Below are 22383 nucleotides of genomic sequence, written 5' to 3' on the forward strand. Positions count from 1 at the left end.
CTGTCAATTTTCCACAATTATGACGATGATGTTGCAATTCATGTCTACGAAGAAAAAGAAGAAAAAGAGAGAGAGAGAGAGAGAGAGAGCTAGAGAGAGAAAGGAAGAGAACAACGGCTACAGGTTTTGAATTTTTTATCTGATTTTGGTGGAAGCTCTCGTGTTGACAAGTTGGCAATAAAAGAGTGGATTTAGAACAAAGGAACAGAACATGGAACCTTCTCTAAGAACCATCACTATTGCTCTCTACTAGAACCACTAGCATCCTGGCCATGGCCTCACTATTATTATTATTATTATTATTATTATTATTATTATGTATTTCTGTATAATTAATGTTATAGCTTATCCTAAGTACATGGGATTATGGGAATGATATCCACTTGCTTTAAGCATAGGAATCCCATAAGATGGAAACTGAGTACCTAAAGTAGGTGGGAATCACACATGCATTTGAGTTCTAAATCCAAAAGATATCTATGTATTTTTAATGTGTTTTAATTAGGTAGTATTTTTTTTTATTTTAAAAAAAGTTTGATGTGACATAAAGGTAAAAATTGTTTTTATATATATATTTCGGAGAGTTTTGTGTTTGGGTTCAGCTTATTAATGTTTTTGTTTTGAGAACAAAAGCCAAAATAAGGAAACTTTAATTACCCTTTCAGAAGTGTCATGGTCTTAATTTGCAATGTTTACTTGGATTATCAAAAGTTGCAGTGTCGGTATCTCATTTATTAACCCCTTTTAACTTCACTCAATTTGTTAGGGTTTTTGGGTTAAATCACACAAGAAATAGGTCTCTTATACCCTTGTAAAAATTTACCATAATTAATTATTATTTTTATTAAAAAAAAAAAGTGAAATAGAAAAGAAAAGAAAAAAGTAAAAAACATGGACAAATCGGCCATGGGTCAGTCTGGATTTTTTTACCTTTTTTCATTTTAAAAATGAAGGCATTTTGTCATTATTTGTTAGGATGTAATATAAAATTCTATCAAATTGGTGTAATTAAAATGGGGCTAAAACATGGATATCGACATTGCAATTTTTGATAATTTGATGACATTATAATTATGTCACTTTAAGGAAGATAAGTAGAGTTTCCTCAAAACAAAAAACAGAAAACAAGAATTTCAACAAACAGAGGCATGTGATTATCAATTATATAAGTAATAGCGAGAAGTAATGCTAAATGTCTTCCTTGTGTTTCTCTTTGTATCTCTCTAAAAATAATGTGATTTTTAAAATTACCATTTGATCAAAATCTAATAATAATTTATCACTAATCCAATAATAATTTTAAAAGCCACGTCAAAGACATGTAGCATTACTCAATAGCGAGCCAAACACCTTCATTAATTTTGAAACTGGCAAAAACGAGCCAGAAAAAAAAGATAATGGGCTAATGTCAAACTGGATAGTACAAAGCCACATTATGAGGGATATAATCACTACCGGTAATGGAATTTCCTTCTTGATTAGCAATGATGGTACATGCTACATACTGCTTTTTTTCTTAAATTTCCATTATTTTTTGTTCCTCATTTGGGTTGGAGTGGAGCATACTATTCTACTGTACATCTTTGACGTATTGCCACCACCCACCAATCAATTTCCAGAAATTAAGTCAAGGGACTATGCTTACCTCTCCAACTTACACCTCACCTCACTTCTCATGTTTCTCAATCTTCTAAAAAGTTGTAGTTGATCTTTAAACTAGCTCATTTCATTTATATAACACTTCGACGAGGAGTAGTAGTTCACATAGAGTGAACAGTTTATAAAAATAGTCATGAGTGCTAGCTAATTAAGTCTCACATTAACTAATCATTTCGAGGTGATAGTACATACGTACGTAGAAGGACATTTTGGCATTTTCACACATCTAACCGGGCATAATGAATATTTTACGTGCTTTCTATCTAAGTTCACAAAAAATCCTAATGACAGAGGTTAACCGAAAGGGGTATAGTAGATTACAACTTTAACTTTTAAAGATCGAGAGGACGGAGCAATTGAAACCTAAGTATAGGGAGAGTGTATTTTCCCCATGAATCAAACTGTCCAACCAATGATGAATTACAAATGTCTAATGATTTGTAGCATGGATATCTAGAGATCTTCTCTGCGCCAAATATATATAAATACATATATATAATATATGATTCCTAGCTAGCTACTTTATACTGCAAAACAAAGGCATGCATGGTTAATGAAAGTGGGTGATGAAAAAAATTAAGTGAGTTATCCTATTTGAGTGGAAATCGGGGTGGTCTAATTAGAGCTGTCCTATGTGTGATTATATCTTATTTACCCGATAATTAAGCTTCTTTCAAACAATGAGCAGCCCTTGACTAATTAATAGGACATTGGGTAATTAGCAAGAGCCTAAAATGCCCTTGATCTATCATATCATGTGCTTTACTTGTTGTGGAACATAACAGAAAAAGAGGCATATATAATGAAGAAAGTTGGTAATTAAAAATGACAAAATTATGCCTGCTATATATGTAAAAAGGCATTCTTTTTTTCATGTGTATAGTAGAAGTAGGCTTGGTCCCACTCAAATCTTCTTTAAATTCCCCTGCCCATTTGATCAAAATCTTCATGATGAGAAGATGTTGTTAGCCGGTCCGGTGAGTTAATTTCCGGCGATGGAAGGTGACCACTATAGGTTTCAAGTGGAGGGAGCATAGGACAGTATAAGTGCAAAGGATATTTTAGAATGTGCTGTCGAGCATCGGTACGAGCGCATGAATCGGTTCCTTCCCCTGCCTTTTTCCCTCCATAAATAATGTCATCATGGGCATCCATTGATGCACATCACACTGAAATATTACAACCACCTCCTTTTCTCTCATCACAAAGAGAGATCATGGTGAAGTTCTCAAAGCAGTTTGAAGGTCAGCTTGTTCCTGAATGGAAAGAAGCTTTTGTTGATTATTGGGAACTAAAGAAAGACCTCAAAAAAATCCATCTCCTCAACAGTGATAACACACCCACTAGTACTACCATAACCAAGCAACAAAATAACACCCTCTTTTCCTCCATTAGGAACTTCTCTTTATTTGGACATCATCAACACAGAAACCATGGAGCAATTCAAGTATTATTTCTCTCTCTTTTTACTATTTGTTTATTTATTGTGAGATCGATCATCATATTACTAATGTGGTCTCCTCTCTGCAGGTTCATAAGAAACCTGCTTCATCTGCAAGTAAGGGAGACATGTATGAGACTGAGCTGCTTGAGCAATTTGCTGATACTGATGCTACAAAAGAATTCTTTGCATGCTTGGACCACCAGCTCAACAAAGTGAACCAGTTCTTCAAAACAAAGGAGATGGAGTTCATGGAAAGAGGGGAGTCCTTGAAGAAACAATTGGAGATTCTGATTGAGGTGAAAACAGCATTCGAACAACAACGGGGAAAGGGAGCTGTTGCCCAGGACTCCTCCGAGGATGCTTCTATTTCATACACCATCTCATGTGGTATATATATAAATCAACTTATTAATTTGTCGGTCTCTTTCAACTGCTCTACTGATCGATGACAATGATAAAAGGAAAAAATGTGTTTCAACTTCTATTCATTCCTGTTGTTTAGTAACCATAAATCATGTCACATCTTTCAAGTCCATCATGTTCATATTGTCGTATGTATACATATCTATAATATGCTCAGCATAAGGTCTGTTAAAAACAAGTTCGATGATCTATAATTTGTGTCTCAATTTTGTCCTTACTTGGCTGCAGAAGAGGAATCCGTGAAGGACAGAACAGAACAAGAGCAGCAGCAAGAAAACAGAGCAGATGAAATGGAAAGAAATGATATGCCATCTGCAGACTCTCCTAGATCAGATGAATTGGGAAAATCGATGCGGATGAAAAGAGAAGATGGAAAAATGAGGACACTCTCGGGGCGTGCTTTTAATTGCCAAGGAAAGAACTTGAGGATAAACATTCCTCTGACAACACCCTCTCGTACCTTCTCTGCAATTAGTTACTTAGTTTGGGAAGATTTGGTGAATCAATCTTCGAAAAAATGCGCTCAGGAAGGCAGCAAGCTGCATGTTAATCGAACAAAGCTGCGTCATGCAGAGAAGATGATCAAGGGAGCTTTCATTGAGCTCTATAAAGGGTTAGGCTATCTCAAAACTTACAGGTATAATACTCTTAACTCCAAGACTAAAAGTTATCTGTGAATATCAAAAGGAGACAAAAAAAATGGAGCAACACCATTGCGTTTTAATTTCAGTGATTATCTTACGTGTTCTCCACAATGAAAATCATTTCAGGAACTTGAACATGCTCGCTTTTGCAAAGATTTTGAAGAAGTTTGACAAAGTAAGTGGGGTGACTTTTTAATTTTCCTTTAAATCTTCCATTTTGATTGGCAAGTGTCAAAGAAAAGGGACTTTCTTGGTGTTTTTTCAGGTCACGGAAAAACAAGTTCTTCCTATTTATCTCAAAGTAGTCGAGAGCTCCTATTTCAACAGTTCTGACAAGGTAAATCATCAAACCAAATATAAAAAGGCACCAACCGAAATATCTTTTTTCCCTTATCATGCTTTCTATGGTAAAGAACAAACTTGAATGATATTATGATTGGATCATGTTAAGGTGTTGGCCACCATCTATCATTATATTTCATCTGAAAAATTTGCCGACAATGTCAAGTGGCCACTGATCCTATATTTCATGTCTGCACACGAGGGATAGCCCCTATAGATTCATCTAGATCGAACTTAGATATGCTTGTCTGACACTTATAACGGTTTGAAGAACAACTTTGTGAAGCTTTTTAATTTTCTAAATAGTCCCAGAAATGACAGGTCACAAGCCTAGGAGATGAAGTTGAGGAGCTGTTCGTCAAACACTTTGCTGAGGAAGACCGAAGAAAGGCCATGAAATACCTTAAACCACAACAGCGTAAAGAGTCCCACTCTGTTACCTTCTTCATCGGTATGTTCCTTGCAAATTCTTAAATAAAATCAACATTTTTTTGAGTGACATTATTTAAGAAATCAACCATTGAGTGGACACCTTTAAGCTTGTTCACTTTGTAACCAAATATGATTTTTAATGCCTCCAAAGTATACATGGACCCATTAGTCCACTGAGCTTTGAAATGAAGAGCAGTGGCTGTGATTGTGGCTGTGGCTGGTCCACTTTTTTGGGTGGGTGAGAAAAGCACACACCCCATGCTACGCTGTTGTTATGTTGGAGACAAATTTGACTGTTCTTGAACCTTAAAAAGCTCATCAACAACTATAGGGTTGTACTACTTAGTTTCCTGAGTGTGGTACCATGTTTGCTGCATGGACACTTAGAAATGAGAGTCAGTTCCATTTATGACGTATGCTCTTTACACTAGGACTCCATGACTTCCTATGAAACACCATTAACTTGTCTGTAATTTGTTCAAATCTTTAATTCACACATAAAGTTTGTTAAATTAAGCTTCATTGTTCTAAATCAATATCTATTAGGATAAAGATAACACTCTACTGTTGTGTGTGACTGAAATTGATACAATTTATTAACAAATCTCTTAAAATATAATCAGGACTGTTCACCGGATGTTTCTTAGCCCTTTTTGCCGGATATGTTATCATGGCTCGTATGATGGATGTGTACAGACAGCAGTCAAAGCAGACACCTTCAGTTTACATGGAAACAGTCTATCCTGTACTCAGGCAAGTACCCCTGCATAAGATTTTCTTAAAACACTGCATTATCTGTGTGAAAGGCGGCTAATAATAATAGAACAAACTAATTGTCACATTGCAGTATGTTCAGCCTACTGTTTTTGCACTTCTTTCTGTATGGCTGCAATGTTTTCGCGTGGAGAAAAGCACGTATAAACTATAGCTTCATCTTCGAGCTATGCCCCACCATGGAGCTTAAGTACAGAGATGTGTTCTTGATCTGCACGGCTTCATTGTCTGCTGTAATGGGGGTCATGTTTGTTCATTTGTCACTAATTACCAAAGGATATTCTTATGCCCAAGTCCAAGCTATCCCCGGTCTTCTCTTATTGGTAATTTCTTCATCTCAATGCATGCAAAGTAGAAAAGACCTCTATTTGTTCAATGTATTTTTTTGTACGGATAACAGACTATTAATTTGAACATTTTCTGCAATGTCAGGTCTTCTTGCTGTTACTTGTGTGCCCCTTCAATATTGTCTACCGATCGAGCCGTTACTGTTTCCTTCGTGTGATAAGGAACATCATTTTATCACCACTCTACAAGGTACTGCATACTCCTACATTCCCTCATCACTATGTCACAAAGATCATTCTGAGAGGCTTACTTATTCATGGAAATGAAATCAAATGCAATCATGATTCCTGTAAAGATTCTGTTCTAAAAAATCATACTCTAATTCATTTATCTTATGTTCTGTAGGTTGTCATGCTGGACTTCTTCATGGCTGATCAACTTTGTAGTCAGGTTGGTTTCATTACTAACTAAATAAGAGCAACAGAACTCAGGAATGTTAATTAGAAGATCTGAATGTTGATTAAGATGCCTTGTATCTCAAAAATCTATAACGAAATGCCTTCATTATTTTTGAATAGGTTCCAATGCTCAGAAATCTTGAATATGTGGCGTGCTACTATATAACTGGGAGCTTTAAAACTGAGGACTATGGCTATTGCATGAGGACCAAGCATTACCGGGATCTTGCTTATGCAGTTTCCTTTCTACCATATTACTGGAGGGCAATGCAGGTATACTATTAACCACTCCTGTTCATTTCCTAAATTAATTGCTTGATTTTCACAAATTGTCTCATATTATCTGTATATAATAAAGTTTTCTTCCAAATTGGATTGGAGAACAGCTGACATTTGTCCTTATAAGCTATAACAGCATGCACATGAGAACGATATATTCTAAGGACAAATATCGGTTTAATAGACTGAATTTGAGGAAAGTTTTAAATTAAAGCATAATTAATAAAGATTCCACTAAATTGAATTTGCAGTGTGCTCGGAGATGGTTTGATGAGGGACAGACAAGCCACCTTGTCAACCTAGGCAAATATGTGTCAGCAATGTTGGCAGCCGGAGCCAAGGTGGCCTATGAGAAAGAAAAAGGTGTTGGATGGCTGTGTCTTGTTGTGGTCGTGTCCAGTGCTGCAACAGTGTACCAATTGTACTGGGACTTTGTAAAGGACTGGGGTTTGCTACAAATGAATTCCAAGAACCCCTGGCTTAGGAATGAATTAATGCTTCGGAGAAAGATCATTTACTACTTATCTATGGTATATGCTTAATTTCTCTCTTTGTTAGCAAATTTCGTAAGAGCCATTGGCATACAGTAGCCACCTCCAATCAACTTGTCTATTTTTAAGATTATGAAGATAAGACACCACAAGGTGGACAATGAACATATTCTTAACAAACAAAACACTGATAACGCCGTTTTACAACTTGAAGTAAGATTCTCAATCTAGTCCATTGAAGACAAGATAAGAACAGAGAATTAAAGTAGATTTCCATTTCCAAAACAGCATCTGAAGAAACTTTGGTATGTCATGCAGGGTTTAAACATGATTCTCAGGCTTGCTTGGTTGCAAACTGTTCTCCATTCAAGCTTTGAACATGTTGACTACAGAGTCACTACCCTATTTTTAGCAGCCCTTGAAGTCACTAGAAGGGGGCTGTGGAATTTTTTCAGGTAATATGACCTTCCATGATTCTGTAATTTGTATTTTTTGTTTTCAGCATACCGTTTTGTGCACAATGATATAAATATTATGATAGAAATCATATATTATCCTTCTGCTCTAATGAAGGATTGTTCCAATGGTCCAGGCTGGAGAATGAGCATCTAAATAATGCAGGCAAATTTAGGGCAGTTAAGACAGTACCACTTCCTTTTCATGAAGTGGATGAGGAAGACTGATGCCCATTGGCAACAGTTGCAATGGAATTATATTCGCTCAAACACATCCAAGAGCAACCTTGTTGTCCTCACTCAAGTTGATGTAGAAGAATACATCAACATTCTTCATATTGTTCATTGGATTATGGGAACAAGGACCAAGGTTCATACTTGTATACAAAATTCTTATTCAACAATGAAGAGAAAAGTAATGCAAAATCACAGTTGTCTTAATATCTAGTTGCTGCCTTATTACAAAGGATTGTGTTTCTCTTCTGCTGACATTCTGCCCTGCTTGAAACATCCTTCCCAGCTTGTGGGGACAGGTCAAAATTTGGCACCCTGTTTTTACTGTTGTGCCACTAGTTTCAATAAAAAAATGAATCCCCATGTTACCATGTAGATTGTTTTCTAATGGTTATGCAGTATACTGATAAAACATGAGCACTTCAAAAAGAAATCCAGATATGTTCCCATAAATAAGCTCATTTGAGCACTTCTTGAATGTCTTGTGCATGCAAAAAATATTACAAAATAAGCTCATTTGAGGTACCACACCACAAAGAAGAAAATAAAACCTTTTGATTTGTTATGAAAACAACAAATTTAAGTAACGAAATTTGATGTCCATGTGATTTTTGAATACCAAATGTCCCCATTGAATTAGATGAGTACTTTTGTGAATGACTATTAGTCTATTACACTGCCACTTGGAAGTTTTTGGCCCCAATTTCATCAATAAGATCTTTAGGTCCCATTTCTTTTTTAAGACAAAATGCAGAAACAATTGATAATTTTCCACCAGGATAACATTGTCTCCTTTTGAAATGGAGACATTGTTTTTAAACAAAGCCAATCAGCCAGTGAAAGAGGGGTAACTAGAAAAGAAGAGAAGAAAAAAAAAAGCCTCAACTTAGAAATGTCGAGTCTAATTTAAGTAAACTAGAAAAATAAGCAACACATAATTGAAACTATCACGTTAACTTTGTGAGATAAAAATATGATTTTTAACATTGTTTGAATAAAATTAATGAGTAATGTTATAAATCACATTTTATATTTTACAACTATCTGATGATGTTAACGTGATAATCTTAACTAACCCTTAAACCAATCATTAAAAAAAAATAAAAAATTAAGAGCTAGTTGAATCGGCCACATTAGCACCGTGTGTGATAGTTGTGGGGAAAAAAATTTTTAAAAGTAATTTTTAACATTATTAGGGATTAATAGAACCAATTTAATCAACTTGTCCATTTTTCATATACTTCATAAAACAATTAAAACATAAGTAACTGTACACTTTTAACACAGAAAAGACTTCATAGTCCAACCGCTACAAAAACCAGACCTCCAATGGCGGTCACAACTGGGTGCCGTTTCTCTCCCGCCCTTCCTTGTCGCTCCTCTCCCACACAAAACCCTCATAAACCCATTACTTCCCTTCTGTGCCCCAGCTCCGTCAAACCCATTTTCGCTTCCAGGCCAAACCCTTCCATTTCACTCTCCAGGTCACCAATCCCATACCCTTTCCGGGGTTTCCCTTTTCTGGGTTTCTTCTTTTTTTTTTGTCTGCTTAGTTTTGGGATTTGTTTTTGTCAACTCCTAGTTTCTCTGAAGCTTTATAACATACTACAAACTCTCTTGGTTCCTCTTTTTCAGGTCCAGAATTTCTCATTCCATAGTGGTGGCACCGAAGCGAGCCTACCGGCTATTGGCAATTTCTGGATTGGTGGAAGATAGTTCCGAGACGCAACCGAAATCTGAACCGAATGTTTCGGGCACGGTAAGGGAAATTCTCATCCGTTTGTAATCTGTTCCGCCATGTGATAATTCAATCAGTAGCTGAATTTCAAATTAAGTAGAAGTTATAAACAATGTTGTTTGGGATATGTGTGTCTATTTGAAGGAGAAGTTCATGATTTCAATAAATTAATTCGAGTTTACCGGAATTCTGATATTAGTCATGGAAAGGAGAATTGTTGTGGAAAAGATTCTAGATTTAATTCGAGAGTGAGAGTAGTGATGCATGTTCAGGGAATCTGAAGCTGATTAGTACTGACTTGAAATGACTAGCACATGAAATCACGAACATACTCAGAATACGGGATTCTATTCATGGTGCACTTTTGTCCTGGGTGACTAAATTAAGAACCCTAAAAAAATTTTGTTATTTCTTTTCTTATTCCCTTTTTGTTTTAGGGGATCTTAAAAAGCAATAAACCCAACCTGTTGGGATATTAAATTCTGGTGGGGAAAAAAAAGATATGACAACCATAACAAGTTAATAGATGAATGCAAATGGGAATTAAGTGGTTTTGTGTCTATTGTTAATTTCGTATGAACTATGCTTTGAAAGTGGATGGAGGTTTTTCTTTCTTTCTTTCTCTTTTTTTTTTTTTTTTTTTTTTTTTTTTTTTTTTTAATCTCTATGAAATTGCTCCAAATATCAGTTTCCATGAAAGATGTCTAGCATTTAAAAAATAAACTTATCCGAGCATTGCTTTTATTTAAGCCAAAAATATGAGCTTTATGAACCTGTTGTGCTCCTACCTCATTCTTGGTTAAGTGGCATATTGCATACCTATTTTCATTGCACATCTCACATTCATATTATAGATGACATAACATAACAGGGGTGGGTACACGGAGTGACCCTGCCTTGGAGGGGCTCCTCGTTATCAAAAAAAAAAAACATTGATTTAAGAAAATATGATTCATTTTCAATTTCTAAATCAATTCAAATATTTTTGGTTTTGAACATTTGGGTTATGACATAACATAACAGGGGTGGGTACACGGAGTGACCCTGCCTTGGAGGGGCTCCTCGTTATCAAAAAAAAAAAAAACATTGATGCACTTTAAGAAAATATGATTCATTTTCAATTTCTAAATCAATTCAAATATTTTTGGTTTTGAACATTTGGGTTATTGATGAATAATATGAATAAGCATATTGAAAAAGCTCCTGAATTTACATTGAATATTGAAAATATAGAAAATAGAGTGAATATTGGAATACTTCAAACAACTCGAACATTGTATGTTCAAAGTTTTACTTCTTAGGTGTTTCTTAATGTTATTATTTGTAGGAGTTTCCCTCATCTATGAAAATTTACACCACCACCACCACCCCTCCAAAAAAAAATAATAATAATAAGCTGCTCCTCCAACACTAAAGCTACCAACCTCTCTTCTACCTCTTTGTAACTCTCTCTCATAAGCTTTTGTTTTGAAGAACTTTTTTATTCGTAAGTTACACATGCATCAGTAGGAACCCAAAACTTAACCCTCCAGCCCATTCTTATGGGGGGAGGAGGTGCGATTTGACTTGTTTTAAAGAAATTAATTGCACATGTTAAATAATGGGTGCTCCCTTTTCCCTAATTTCATCATATGTTTCTGTTGCTAGAAACCAAGCATCATGCACTTTTTTATTTTTTATTATTATTATCATTATTATTTTTATTATTTAACGTGTCTTTGTTTCCTGCATGTCCTCTATGCAGGGTGTGAATATTGATATAAAACTTCCAAGAAGAAGTTTGCTTGTACAATTTACTTGTAATGTGTGCGGTGAAAGAACAAAGAGGCTGGTCAATCGATTAGCCTATGAGCGGGGCCTTATTTACGTACAGGTACTTATTTATTTTCCTTTTTACTGCTATCAGCCTATCATGATGGAATTCATGTGATATGTTTCTCAACGATGGCAAATATTTTGAACATTCATTCCCTTGAATTGTTTCTTCAGGGCCATTTTATCATTGTGATACTTCTTTTTCTAATAGTTTGTAAGGGGAAACTGGGTGTCAGTATAGATCAAAATGTAAATTGATATTTCTTATTGTTGGGGAAGGTGTCAAATAAGATCGAGTGAAAGACCACTGATGTTCTTCAGGTTGGTAGCTGCTAAAATTACTACAACTTAAAGTTAGAAGTCAGGGTGCTGAAGTAATATCAAGCACTGGGAAGAAAGCTGCAGTTTTTATCACTTATTTTAAGTAAACTTTTCCAATAATTTTGGGGAATTAGTTCGTTTTCATATAACTTATAGCTTATGAACATCTACTTGAATATGCATAAGAAGTCAGATTTTTACAAGCCAGAAAACAACAACTTACATTCTTCCTAATCTTTGATTTGGGTCATGCTGTTTCTATAAGACAAATAGCTGAGGTGGCACTATGGAATTTATTTCTAGTTGCAAAGTTTAACAATCCATCAAAGGATTTTTAATGTTTTATGAAAACCTCTGCCATGAATTTTAAGGTTTTTGTAACCTCAAGGGGCAGCTCAATCGGCTAGGTACCACGCCTTATAAAGCGAAAGTTACTAGTTCGAATCTCTCATTTCCCCTCCCCTTGGTGCCTATTACTTACCCAAAAAAAAAAAAAAAAATTAATTTTTTTTTTTTGAAAAAAGAAGGGATTTTTAGGTTCTGTCTCCATTGGATGGTTTAAGTCTTAAACAGCTGGTTGATCAAAGATATTTTTGGCTTAACTAAATTTGCAGGCTACACTAGTTGTGTGTTCAATGTGAAGTTGTTCAGTTCTCAATTTAAAACATACTATTTTCCTATGTTCCTGTGACCAATTGGCAGTGCTTTCCATCAGTGTGCAGGGTGTCTCCGTCATCACAAATTAGTTGACAACCTTGGCCTCATGGTTGAGTATGACCTACGGGAGGATATTAATACGGACTCAAATACTGATAAAGTTTGATATGTGGCGATCAATTCAATATGTTCTGAGTTTTCTTTTGGATAGTTCCAAGAAAATGGCTCTTTATTACTCGTTCCTGTATCAATATGTTCTGAGTTTTCTTTTGGATAGTTCCAACAAAATGGCTCTTTATTACTCGTTCTTGTATCAAAAAGAAATTTTGAATTGATCTTATCTTATACATATGAAATAATCATCTCTTTTCAGCATAACAACAAATCAATGGCTCATTATATAAGATTACTAGGAATTGTATCATGTAATAGCCAGCAGAATGGCAATTGCTGCTCCTGTGGTCATCCACCTTCCAGACCTTCCTCCCCGCTGATGTAGTGCCTGTCCTCCATTCTGTGAGTTAACCAAAAAAGTAAGGGTCACTAAAAATATTTTGATGTGACCAATTACCTTGTGACATATGCCTTATAGCCTAGATGTACTTCTCAAAGTTAGGAAGGAGGTTTAGGATTCTACCAGCAGTGGGTAGGGGATTTGTGGGGGTAAGGGATTCTTCTATCAATTGTGAAAATAAAAATAAAAATAAAAATAAAAGATGTATTATTTGACTACCCTGTTTTTTCAGAATTTTAGTTTCCATTATAGAAATTAGATCACCAGCAATTCAGGAAATATAGTAGTAATAGCAATTCAACATATTAAAGGCAATTACCATATTTGGTGATGGTGCTGGTGTTGTTTCCTCCGAGTCTGCCACTGTAGGAGGTGCTGGGGGGCTTCGAACAGTTGATGCTGGTGCTGGTGCTGGTGCATGATGCTTCTTATGCTTGTGCTTGTGCCCGTGATGCCTCTTGTGCTTGTGCTTGACGGGTTCTGGAGCAGGTGAGGGCACTAAGACCGGTGCTGGAACTGGTGCCTCTTTAACTGGTGCTGGTGCTGGTGTTGGTGGTGGTAGCACAGGTGCTGGTGTTGGTGCTGGAGGCTCCTTTGCAGGGGCTGGCACTGGTGGTGCTTGGACTGGTGATGGGGATATCTGTGGTGGTGGTAAAGCTGGTGCTAGAGGTGGGGGTGAAGTGGCTGGTGGTGGTGGCAATGCTGGTGGCTGCGATGGAGTTGAGACAGGTGTAACTTGTGGTGGCGGAATTTGAGGGGGTGGGACAGTTGGACTTACAGTTGGTGCAACTTTAGGAGGTGGTGATGATATGGGAGTTGTGGCAGGTGGGGGGGTTGCTGCACTTAGTGGCGGCTGTGTCGCTGCAGATGGTACGCTAGATGGAGGCGGTGTTGCAGTTGGCAAATTGGATGGTGCAGATGGTGTGGTAGGAGGCGGTGTTGCAGTCGGCAAATTTGACGGTGCAGCCGGGGTTGTAGTCGGCAAGTTAGATGGTGTGGCTGCTGGTGCTTGTGCATTGGTAAGGAATTGCGGAAAGCTTAGACAAACTAGAAAGAAAAGGCACAACATTGTAGCCATTTGTGTGGGGGATGAGAATTGATAGGAAATAATGGTGGTTTTATATAAATGACGAAGAGTGAGTTGTTGGTGTACAAAACAGGTTGGGTGTAATGTTGGAGGGAGAGATGTCCTCTTGTGATTGCTACGTCCCTTCTAATGATTTGGCAAACAAGGTTGTTAATAGCTTTTAAACCTCATGTCATCTTAGTTGGCCCCCTGCCGGAGCTGACTCAGTAGTCCAGCTTCGGCCTCACATATGGCAGAAGCTTGGTTTTTTTAATTACGTGGTAACTATCGTCTGTTGAAGTTTTTCTATCAATCTTTTCTGTCATTGCTGCTGATAATATTTCTTTGTTGTCATTATTATCATTTTAGTCATAAATTTTGAGTATGAGATACTTGCCAGGGGACAGAAATGTCATACTTGTAGGAGCAATGGAGGTGAAAATTTTCTGGCCCTTCATGGCTGAGAAAACTAATTGGTACTTGGTTTATCACTAACCATCCAGCCATTACACTGATTAAAAGAATTTCATTTTCTTGGGGACTACATACTTTTCCAATTAGAACACAAAATTCTCGTTTCTCATGCCACATTTGGCAAAAGGGAAGGACATGAAGATGGGGGAAGCATTTACCAAAGGCTAAGTTCTAAGAAACTTTTACCAACCATTCCATTTGTATGTATCATCATATCGATCCCCTACATCTGACCTAAACGTGGGTAACTAGTCACCATCAAATTTAAGGTGTAAAGCAAGGCTCCACTGCTCCTTCCTGGCTTCACCAATAGATACCAGCAGCATGGCATTAATTTGCTTCTCTAATTATTTTCTTTGAAGTTTACGGAAGTTCATTTCTTTCTATTGCTTTTGCTTTCTCTTGGGCGAACGGCCGTTAATCCACATTGCACTATTTGTTGTGAATCTCTGATGGCCCTGAGATTATATCAAAATGAGAAGGATCTTTTAAAAAAAAAAAAATCACCTTCGCTGTAAGCAAAGTCATTTTCAAATTGAAGTCCAGGGATTAAATCAACCCACAAGATATCAACTTTATTTGATTTGAAGGATGGCCATCTCTTTCAATAAAACTTAATACAGCTCGAAGAAATACAGGTTTCAGCACCATCCTCACAAACAGAAAATATGGAAGATGTCATGCATCTTTGTAAGGAATTTTGGTGGATGGTGTGCAACAGGAAGACATGCAGGTTGGGGAGCTGGCTCTTCTTTCTCTTCTGGCTCTTCTTTCTTCCTTCGCCTCAGCTGGAAGAATTGCTGCATTGCATCTGCACACTCGGAAGCCAACACCCCTCGACGAATTGTCATTTTTGGGTGGAATGGGTGGACAGGAGCAGCTGGCTTACCTGACGATTCCAATCCATTTCCACCTTCCCCTCCTCCATCAGGGAAAAGTCTGCAAAAAACAAGTTACACGTCAAGGACATTATTTTCTTCCCTACAGTCGTCGATCAAAATTATATTTTTGGTCCACCAACTCTATAATCTACACAATATTGCATTATTTTCTTCCCAACAATGTTGTTCCATTCTATTATGGTCCCTGCAGCGCATCCGAGTACGAATGTTTCGTTCCAATCGTAAGCCACAAGAAGCACGGGATACACATAAGAAAATAAAAATTTACATGAATGTTGCGTATAAGATGATGTCTATACAAAATGCCTTTCAATGACATGAAAGATGTTTCTGTGGCTACAACATAGACAAATATATTTAAGCATGGGACTCCGCAACCATCCCTAAAATTTAGAAAGAAAAGGAAAGGGCAAGTTTATCCTAATTCCTAATCATAAATACCTTTCTTATGGATTGTGGAGGATTTGATTGTGGAAGACATGAGTCTGCTTATTCGTAGGTGTAGTATAACCTTAAGGTAAACTATCAATGAATAACTACTTTCCTTCAATTTTTTATGCTAATATGTTTTGTCCACGCCCTTAACATGAAATAGGAAATTCTGGGTTGGTTTCAGAAAAAAGATTCAGTGGTCCAGATAAATTAACTGGAAAAAAATCTGCAAATTCTTTTGATTCAAACCATTAGAAGCTTTAATTATAATAAGATCTTACTACATGAGATCACAAATTCCAAAGGCTGACTAATTTAACCATCATTTGACAAGCATCGGACAAAAAAGCAGCAACAGCATGTAAATTGCATACCTAATCCAGCTGCCATCAGCTCCCAGAAGCTTATTAGGAGCTCCCCATACGAGAGTGTTAATTCTTGCTTGAAGTATTGCTCCAGCGCACATGGGACATGGTTCAAGTGTTACATAAAGCGTCGTCTCCTGAGGGTGGTAAATATTATTAAGCTGAAGCATGGTGCCATCAAATAGATTCACAAGGAAACGTCAATTCTTATAACTAAAACTATAATCTCAAGTATTTTTTTTTTTATACGTAATCGAGATATCATTAAAAGCGTAAGGCACCCTAAAAACATACAAAGTATACAAGAGAAGTCACCTAGCTCTTCTCATAATCTCAGGTACTTGGAAGTGAAAGAAGACTTAAACAGCAACCTTTGTGTTGGGTATTACCAGCTTGCTGATATAGTTATTGAGAAGACACCGTTGCTTACTATGAATCATATTGTTCTTTTTATTATTATTATAAATAAGACTACAAATCATGTCTACTTGTAATCAACTTCTATTTCGCATTCATCCGTAGCATTTCAGATCCAAGTTTAATGCAAATGTTATCTTTATGTTTTTCTACTTTATTAGCTTTATAAAGCAAGTATGACGCAAGTGTAATGCCTTGACCCATCGAGGAACTACCATTTTTCATATTGCCCCCAGATTATCAGTAGCTCCCATTTGCACTCTAATCAGCGGTGTAAAGAAATTAAATATGTTATCTACATGTTTCAATGTAAAAGTAACAATTAATTCCAAGAGCTTGGTTTTATTCCACAAGAGAGACGGATAAAGCATACATGCCAATCAGTCATTGAATATCTCCCAGCACTCAATTAAAAGACAATGTTGTATCATCCATTGGTGCAAAGTGTGGCGGTTTAAATCTTAGACACATCGGCATTTTATCATATATAAATTAATATGAGAATTAAATTTTAGATAAGAATCATTAAAACATGTTCTAAGAAATAGGAAATTACCGCAAGCCTCCAAGTCCGAAGCAAGTTTGAAGCCTCGCGTATGCAAATCATCTCTGCATGGGCAGTGGAGTCCCGTAACTGTTCCACTCTGAAATATATATCTCCTTAAAAATACCAAAAGAAAGCATCTAACCAAACAATACATACGTAAGCTCAAAAACCTTACAGGTTGCATCCACGAGCAATAATCTTCCCATGATGCACAAGTACAGCCCCAACAGGCACCTCCCAAGAATCAGCTGCCTTCTTGGCTTCCAACAGTGCCTCCCTCATAAACATTTCATCAAATCTTCGCTGTTCACTTTCAAGTTTATATGCTTCTTCCCATTCGTCAAATCTATCTCTTGGGACTTGCTTGATCCGCTGAAGCTTTCTTTGTTTCAATTTCCCACCCTTTCCATCAGTCCCTGAGATTTCAGTCAATCTTGCACTAACTGGTTCCTCCATCTGCTCCATTGAGCCACTTCCAGATGCAGCAGTTTCACCAGCTCTTGAAAACTCTTCTAAAATGGAAGACCTTCTTATGCCTTTAGAAGGTGATGATAATGATGATCCCACTATTTCCATTCCAGAACGAGCACCATGAAAACCTTTTGCATCATCACCAAAACTCAGATTTTCCTCTCCAGAAGCCAAGGAAATGCCTTTTGATGCTGACCCACTTTCTGATATACTTGATAAAAATGATGTATCTGCTTCATGATAACTTATTTCATCCTTTAATCTCGTTGTGTCAGAAGCTTCTCCCTGACTTAGACTCGAAATTTTCCTGTGTAGTTGCTGATCAGAAGACATGACTTCTGGTGGCATGCTTTCCTTTTCCCTTTTTCCATTCTCGTCAGTGCTTTCCTCCTGCCCATGGCCAGAAAACCATGTCTCGCTACTAGCAGACTTGTTTGATGAACTCCTTTCACCTGACCTCGCAACCGAATTAGGGGATTCAGCATGTGAAACCCACCTTAGTCGGATTACATCAGCAATGATATTCCACAAGGACCTGCCAGATCTCTTCACAATGGAATTCCCAGTTGTTGCAGTGTCCTTTGGTTCTTCTGCCTGGGGACCTTGCTGAACAGATGAATCTGTTACATCCCACATTTCATCAGAAGGACCCTTTGTCCCAGAAGCCCCCCCAAGTGAATGCCTTGAGTCACGCTCCTTCAACTGAGAGTTATTGGAAACAAATTCACTCGAACTCTCTTGGCTGTACTTCTTACTGGTTACCAACCTTATTTCAGAATCCTTCTTCTCCTTCTGGATTTCAGAAGTCAAAACTTCATGCCTCACCTTCTCAACAAACTCACCGACATACTGCATGGATGATTTCTCTAAACGATCAGCTGAACCCAGAGCATCTTCAGGGGTTACAAGATTTAGAGGCTCCCCATAAGTCTCACTACTTCCATCTCTACCATATGGTTCATGGTGCAAAGCAGGAGTTCTGCCTCCTGAACGTGTATAATAGGCACTAGAGCCACTTTCTGAAGTTTCATCTGAAACCTCTGGGGTAGCATTTGTGCTAGTCGTCTCAACATGCAGTGAACCCCTAGATACCAATTGAGAGGGCGGAGGCATTAAATTTTCCTTTGAGCCTCTCTTATCCTCCTCCGCATCAACTTGTTGTACTCGGCCCTGGGAAACTAAATTCAAAGATGCTTGGAAACCTGAGGCCTCTTCTGATGTTTCTTCACAAAAAGTTGATAGTTTAGTAGGTCTTTGACCCTCTTTTATAGATTTAATTTGCATGACCATTTCATGAGTTTGATTATGTCTTTCTCTTGTTTCCTCAACTGGTTTTGCAAGTGTTGTCAAAGTACTTTTTTGATTAATTCTCTTTTCAGAAGTTCTTTGATCTGTAACTGTTTCTATATCACTAGCATGAACTACTGATATATCAGTAACATCTTTGGATCCTTTAGTAGATTGAATTCTCAGAGGAGCTTTTCGATCTGTTTTGGGACGTAGCCCTTTTGCTTCTAGACTTGAAGTGGAAACCAAATCTGAATTTTCTTTCTTGTTCTTCAACCTAGTTCCAGGCTGTATAATGGGGGCATTTTCAGTATTACTGTCATGAAATTCTGATGTTTCAGTGACTTGCTGGGATTTTCCTCCTGAGTCAATCCATTCACCTGTTTGGTGGCGTCGCTCCTCTGACTGCTGCACTGAACTCAGAACCAAATTTGAATTGCCTTCCCGATTCTTCATTCTAACATCAGATTGCCTTTGCCAATCAGAGGTCCTTTCAGTATTAATGTCTTCAACATCTGTCATTTCAGTGAGTTGATGGGAATTTCTTTTTAGATCGTCTTTTCCGGTAATAATGCTCACTGTTTTGCAATGTTCATCTCTGGTTTCATGTACCAAATTTGCAGCAATCACTAAGTTCCCTTCCCTGACTCTGGATCCTTTTTTTAAGGAAGTTGTCTCAGCATCACCGGCAGTGAACTTGGGTAATTCTGTGTATTTTCTTCTAGATTCAGGTAGTCCAATGACTTGATTCTCTGTTTGACCATATTGCTTCCTTGTTCCCTTATCCAAATTCATCACCAATTCTAAATTCTCTTCCTCCTCCTCGATTTGCTTGTGGGAAGTGGATGATTTTCTGTAATTACTTCCATGGGTTCTTGACACTTGTGAGTGTATTTGTGAGGAGTCGCTCCTAGACTTTGTTTCTTCAACTGATACTTCAGTAAGCTTCTTCTCTGACTTCTTCCTCCAATCCCACTCAACACCATTCTTCAGTACAGTATTTCTCTGTTCTTCGATTCCCCCCTGCCTGTCTGCATCACCTTTGAGCCTCTTGTACTCTTCTGCCATTTTCCCCTCATCCCTGTACTCCCCAGTCCTTCCTGAGTCCCTATACCCACTAGACGATTCTTCCACAAATTGCCCCTGCTTATCCTCAACTTCAACATCACTCTCAAAATCCCCTAAAGACGAAAATGAGTGATAAGATGAACTAGAACCCCCTTTTCTTCCTCTATGATTCTCACTCCTCAAAGAGGTCCCCCTTTCTTCATTATGCTGACAGTCCTCCTCCCTCGACTCAAGTGCGACCGACTCCAGTTCATTCCTTGAGTTAGTCTCTTGCAAAGCCAACTCAACATTTTTTTTCTTCACACTATAACATTCACTATCATAACTCTCACTCTTCTCCAGCTCCACTCGCTTAGACGAACTCACATTTCTCTTTCTACCACCAATTTTCCTCCCCTTCTCCACCCCGTCTCTCTTCAATGAACTCACATTTCTCTCTCTACCACCAATATTCACTCCCTTTGCCACCTCCACTCTCCTAGATGAACTCAAATTTCTCTCTCTATCACCAAAATTCCCTCTCTTCTCCACTTCCACTGTCTTTCGAGAATACCCGCTTCTCCCTCCACCACCAAAACATTCCACACCCACATCCTCACTCAACAGGCTCAACACTGCTTCGGCATCATCAAAACGACCTGAATGGCGTATTTCACTCTCCTCCTCTGAAAGCATACAACTACATCTTCCGTTTCTTCTCCTCCTACTTCTATTACACACACTACTCTCCTTGAGAGAGCAAGAAACCTCATGACAACCCTGGTCCAGACCATAAACCGGAAGCCGGTAATAGAACCGGTCTCCACCACCCAAGATCAGCCTTCTAGAAGCTGACCATTGAAGCAGGGTGGACTGCCTCAACCCATATAAGAAGCTAGAACTTGTGGGCGCCCTATGTGTAGAAAATGCACAACACGCGCAACAACCACAACATGATGATGACTGTAATGGGGTTCTATCAAACCTCTCATTCAACAAGTAGGAGTAGTCATTGAAGGAAAAAGAAACAGACCCTTTGCTCCTAATCGAATATATGGTTGAGCTAATATAGGTATTGTGCATATCTATAAAGACACACAGAGAGAGCTAGAGAGAGAAAGAGAGGAGTTTACCTTGATTTGAGAGGTGGGTTATTGAGGGTTTTGAGAGTTGTTGGAGCTGACGCTGAGCGTGAAACCATGTGGGGCAGAGATTGAGCGGGTCAGAATCGCATAATTTCTTCTTCGTTCGTAAGAGAAATGATTCTGCTGTTTGATCGGGATATCCATCGGAGCTTTCTGCTTTTGGACAAAAGTTGGGCTCCCCGGTTGAGAATGGTACCAATAGAGCTACAAGTCTATTAACAGCCCACTAAAACCCAAAAAAGCCCATTACACCTCGGGCCCATGAAGGTATATCCACCTTTAAGATGGACTGATTGCACTATAAATATGGACCCCCTCGGAGAGATCACTGATCGATTGAACCCCGGCCGACGGACAACCCATTGAAAGGTGGACTAACCAACGAGCCCCCAACAGACCGTCGATTCCCCAAGAGATACATGAACCGACAGTCCCCTAACCATTAATTAGTTACTTGCCTAGCGAATTTATGATAAGGGGGCAATAAAATGAAATGCATTCCCCCATTAACTGCCTTGCATATTTGGACTTGGAGCCTATTTGTGTTTGAAGGACCTAAAAGTATTTTTAACACTCAAAAAGTTCATTAGAAGAAAAAAGTATTCGCTTGGTAAAAAAAATTAAAAGCGTTTTTAAGGGTCCAAAAAACTTAAAAATTGTCAAAAAACACTTTTGACAAAAGCTTAAAAATGAAACTTTTGCTCAAAAGCTCTTTTTGACTTAAAAACTCTATTTCTCAAACGCAATCTCAAACAGGCTCTTAGTCCTATAAAGAAATATTAAGAGCATGTTTGGGATTGCGTTTGAGAAATAGAGTCTTTAAGTCAAAAAACGCTTTCGGGCAAAAGCTTACCAAAAGTGTGTTTTAGTCATTTTTAGGCTTTTGTGACTTTTAAAAGTGCTTTTAATTATTTTTTTTATCAAACGAGTACTTTTTTCTTTAAACGGACTTTTTGAATATTAAAAGCACTTTTAGGTCTGTCAAATACAATCTCAAATAAGCCTTTAATCCATTAAATCACTTTTAGGTCTGTAAGAAAACTACTCAATTAGGCATATCAAACCTACTTACCTTACCTACACCAGTCATATAAAGGTGGTGGCAAACCCCTAGTATGAGGTATGCATTACTTTTCCCCTCTACTTCACTTGCTCTCATAAACCATAATTATTACTTATGGTCTGATTGAAATTGTATTTGAAAAATAAAGTTTTTAAGTCAAAAAGTATTTTTTTTACAAAAGTTTCATTTTTAACATTTT

General features: G+C 37.6%; 4 protein-coding genes across 4 annotated transcripts; 2 read left to right on the forward strand and 2 right to left on the reverse strand.

Moving 5' to 3' along the window:
* The first annotated feature begins 2794 nt into the window (after positions 1 to 2794).
* PHO1;H1 (EXS (ERD1/XPR1/SYG1) family protein) lies at positions 2795 to 8280 on the forward strand. Its single transcript, XM_059591564.2, has 14 exons — positions 2795 to 3106; positions 3190 to 3490; positions 3755 to 4163; positions 4297 to 4345; positions 4436 to 4507; positions 4834 to 4963; positions 5568 to 5697; positions 5792 to 6041; positions 6151 to 6255; positions 6412 to 6456; positions 6585 to 6737; positions 6995 to 7273; positions 7553 to 7689; positions 7827 to 8280. The coding sequence occupies exons 1-14, from the start codon at positions 2795 to 2797 to the stop codon at positions 7915 to 7917; spliced, it is 2463 nt and encodes an 820-aa protein (XP_059447547.2). The 3' UTR covers positions 7918 to 8280.
* A 922-nt stretch (positions 8281 to 9202) lies between these two features.
* LOC132180123 (Zim17-type zinc finger protein) lies at positions 9203 to 12728 on the forward strand. Its single transcript, XM_059592979.2, has 4 exons — positions 9203 to 9407; positions 9559 to 9682; positions 11406 to 11534; positions 12513 to 12728. Exons 1-4 carry the CDS (start codon positions 9253 to 9255, stop codon positions 12618 to 12620), a joined length of 516 nt encoding a protein of 171 aa, XP_059448962.2. The 5' UTR covers positions 9203 to 9252; the 3' UTR covers positions 12621 to 12728.
* A 129-nt stretch (positions 12729 to 12857) lies between these two features.
* On the reverse strand, positions 12858 to 14383 carry AGP19 (arabinogalactan protein 19). Its single transcript, XM_059592977.2, has 2 exons — positions 13288 to 14383; positions 12858 to 12968 (listed from the first exon to the last, which is right to left on the reverse strand). Exons 1-2 carry the CDS (start codon positions 14044 to 14046, stop codon positions 12876 to 12878), a joined length of 852 nt encoding a protein of 283 aa, XP_059448960.1. The 5' UTR covers positions 14047 to 14383; the 3' UTR covers positions 12858 to 12875.
* Positions 14384 to 15057: 674 nt separating this feature from the next.
* On the reverse strand, positions 15058 to 21278 carry TADA (tRNA arginine adenosine deaminase). The gene is made up of 4 exons (XM_059589771.2): positions 17347 to 21278; positions 17181 to 17268; positions 16217 to 16344; positions 15058 to 15447 (listed from the first exon to the last, which is right to left on the reverse strand). The coding sequence occupies exons 1-4, from the start codon at positions 21057 to 21059 to the stop codon at positions 15162 to 15164; spliced, it is 4215 nt and encodes a 1404-aa protein (XP_059445754.2). The 5' UTR covers positions 21060 to 21278; the 3' UTR covers positions 15058 to 15161.
* Between the last annotated feature and the right edge of the window lie 1105 nt (positions 21279 to 22383).

This window comes from Corylus avellana, chromosome 4, assembly GCF_965113065.1.
Source record: "Corylus avellana chromosome 4, dhCorAvel1.hap1.2, whole genome shotgun sequence".
Classification (NCBI taxonomy): Eukaryota; Viridiplantae; Streptophyta; class Magnoliopsida; order Fagales; family Betulaceae; genus Corylus; species Corylus avellana.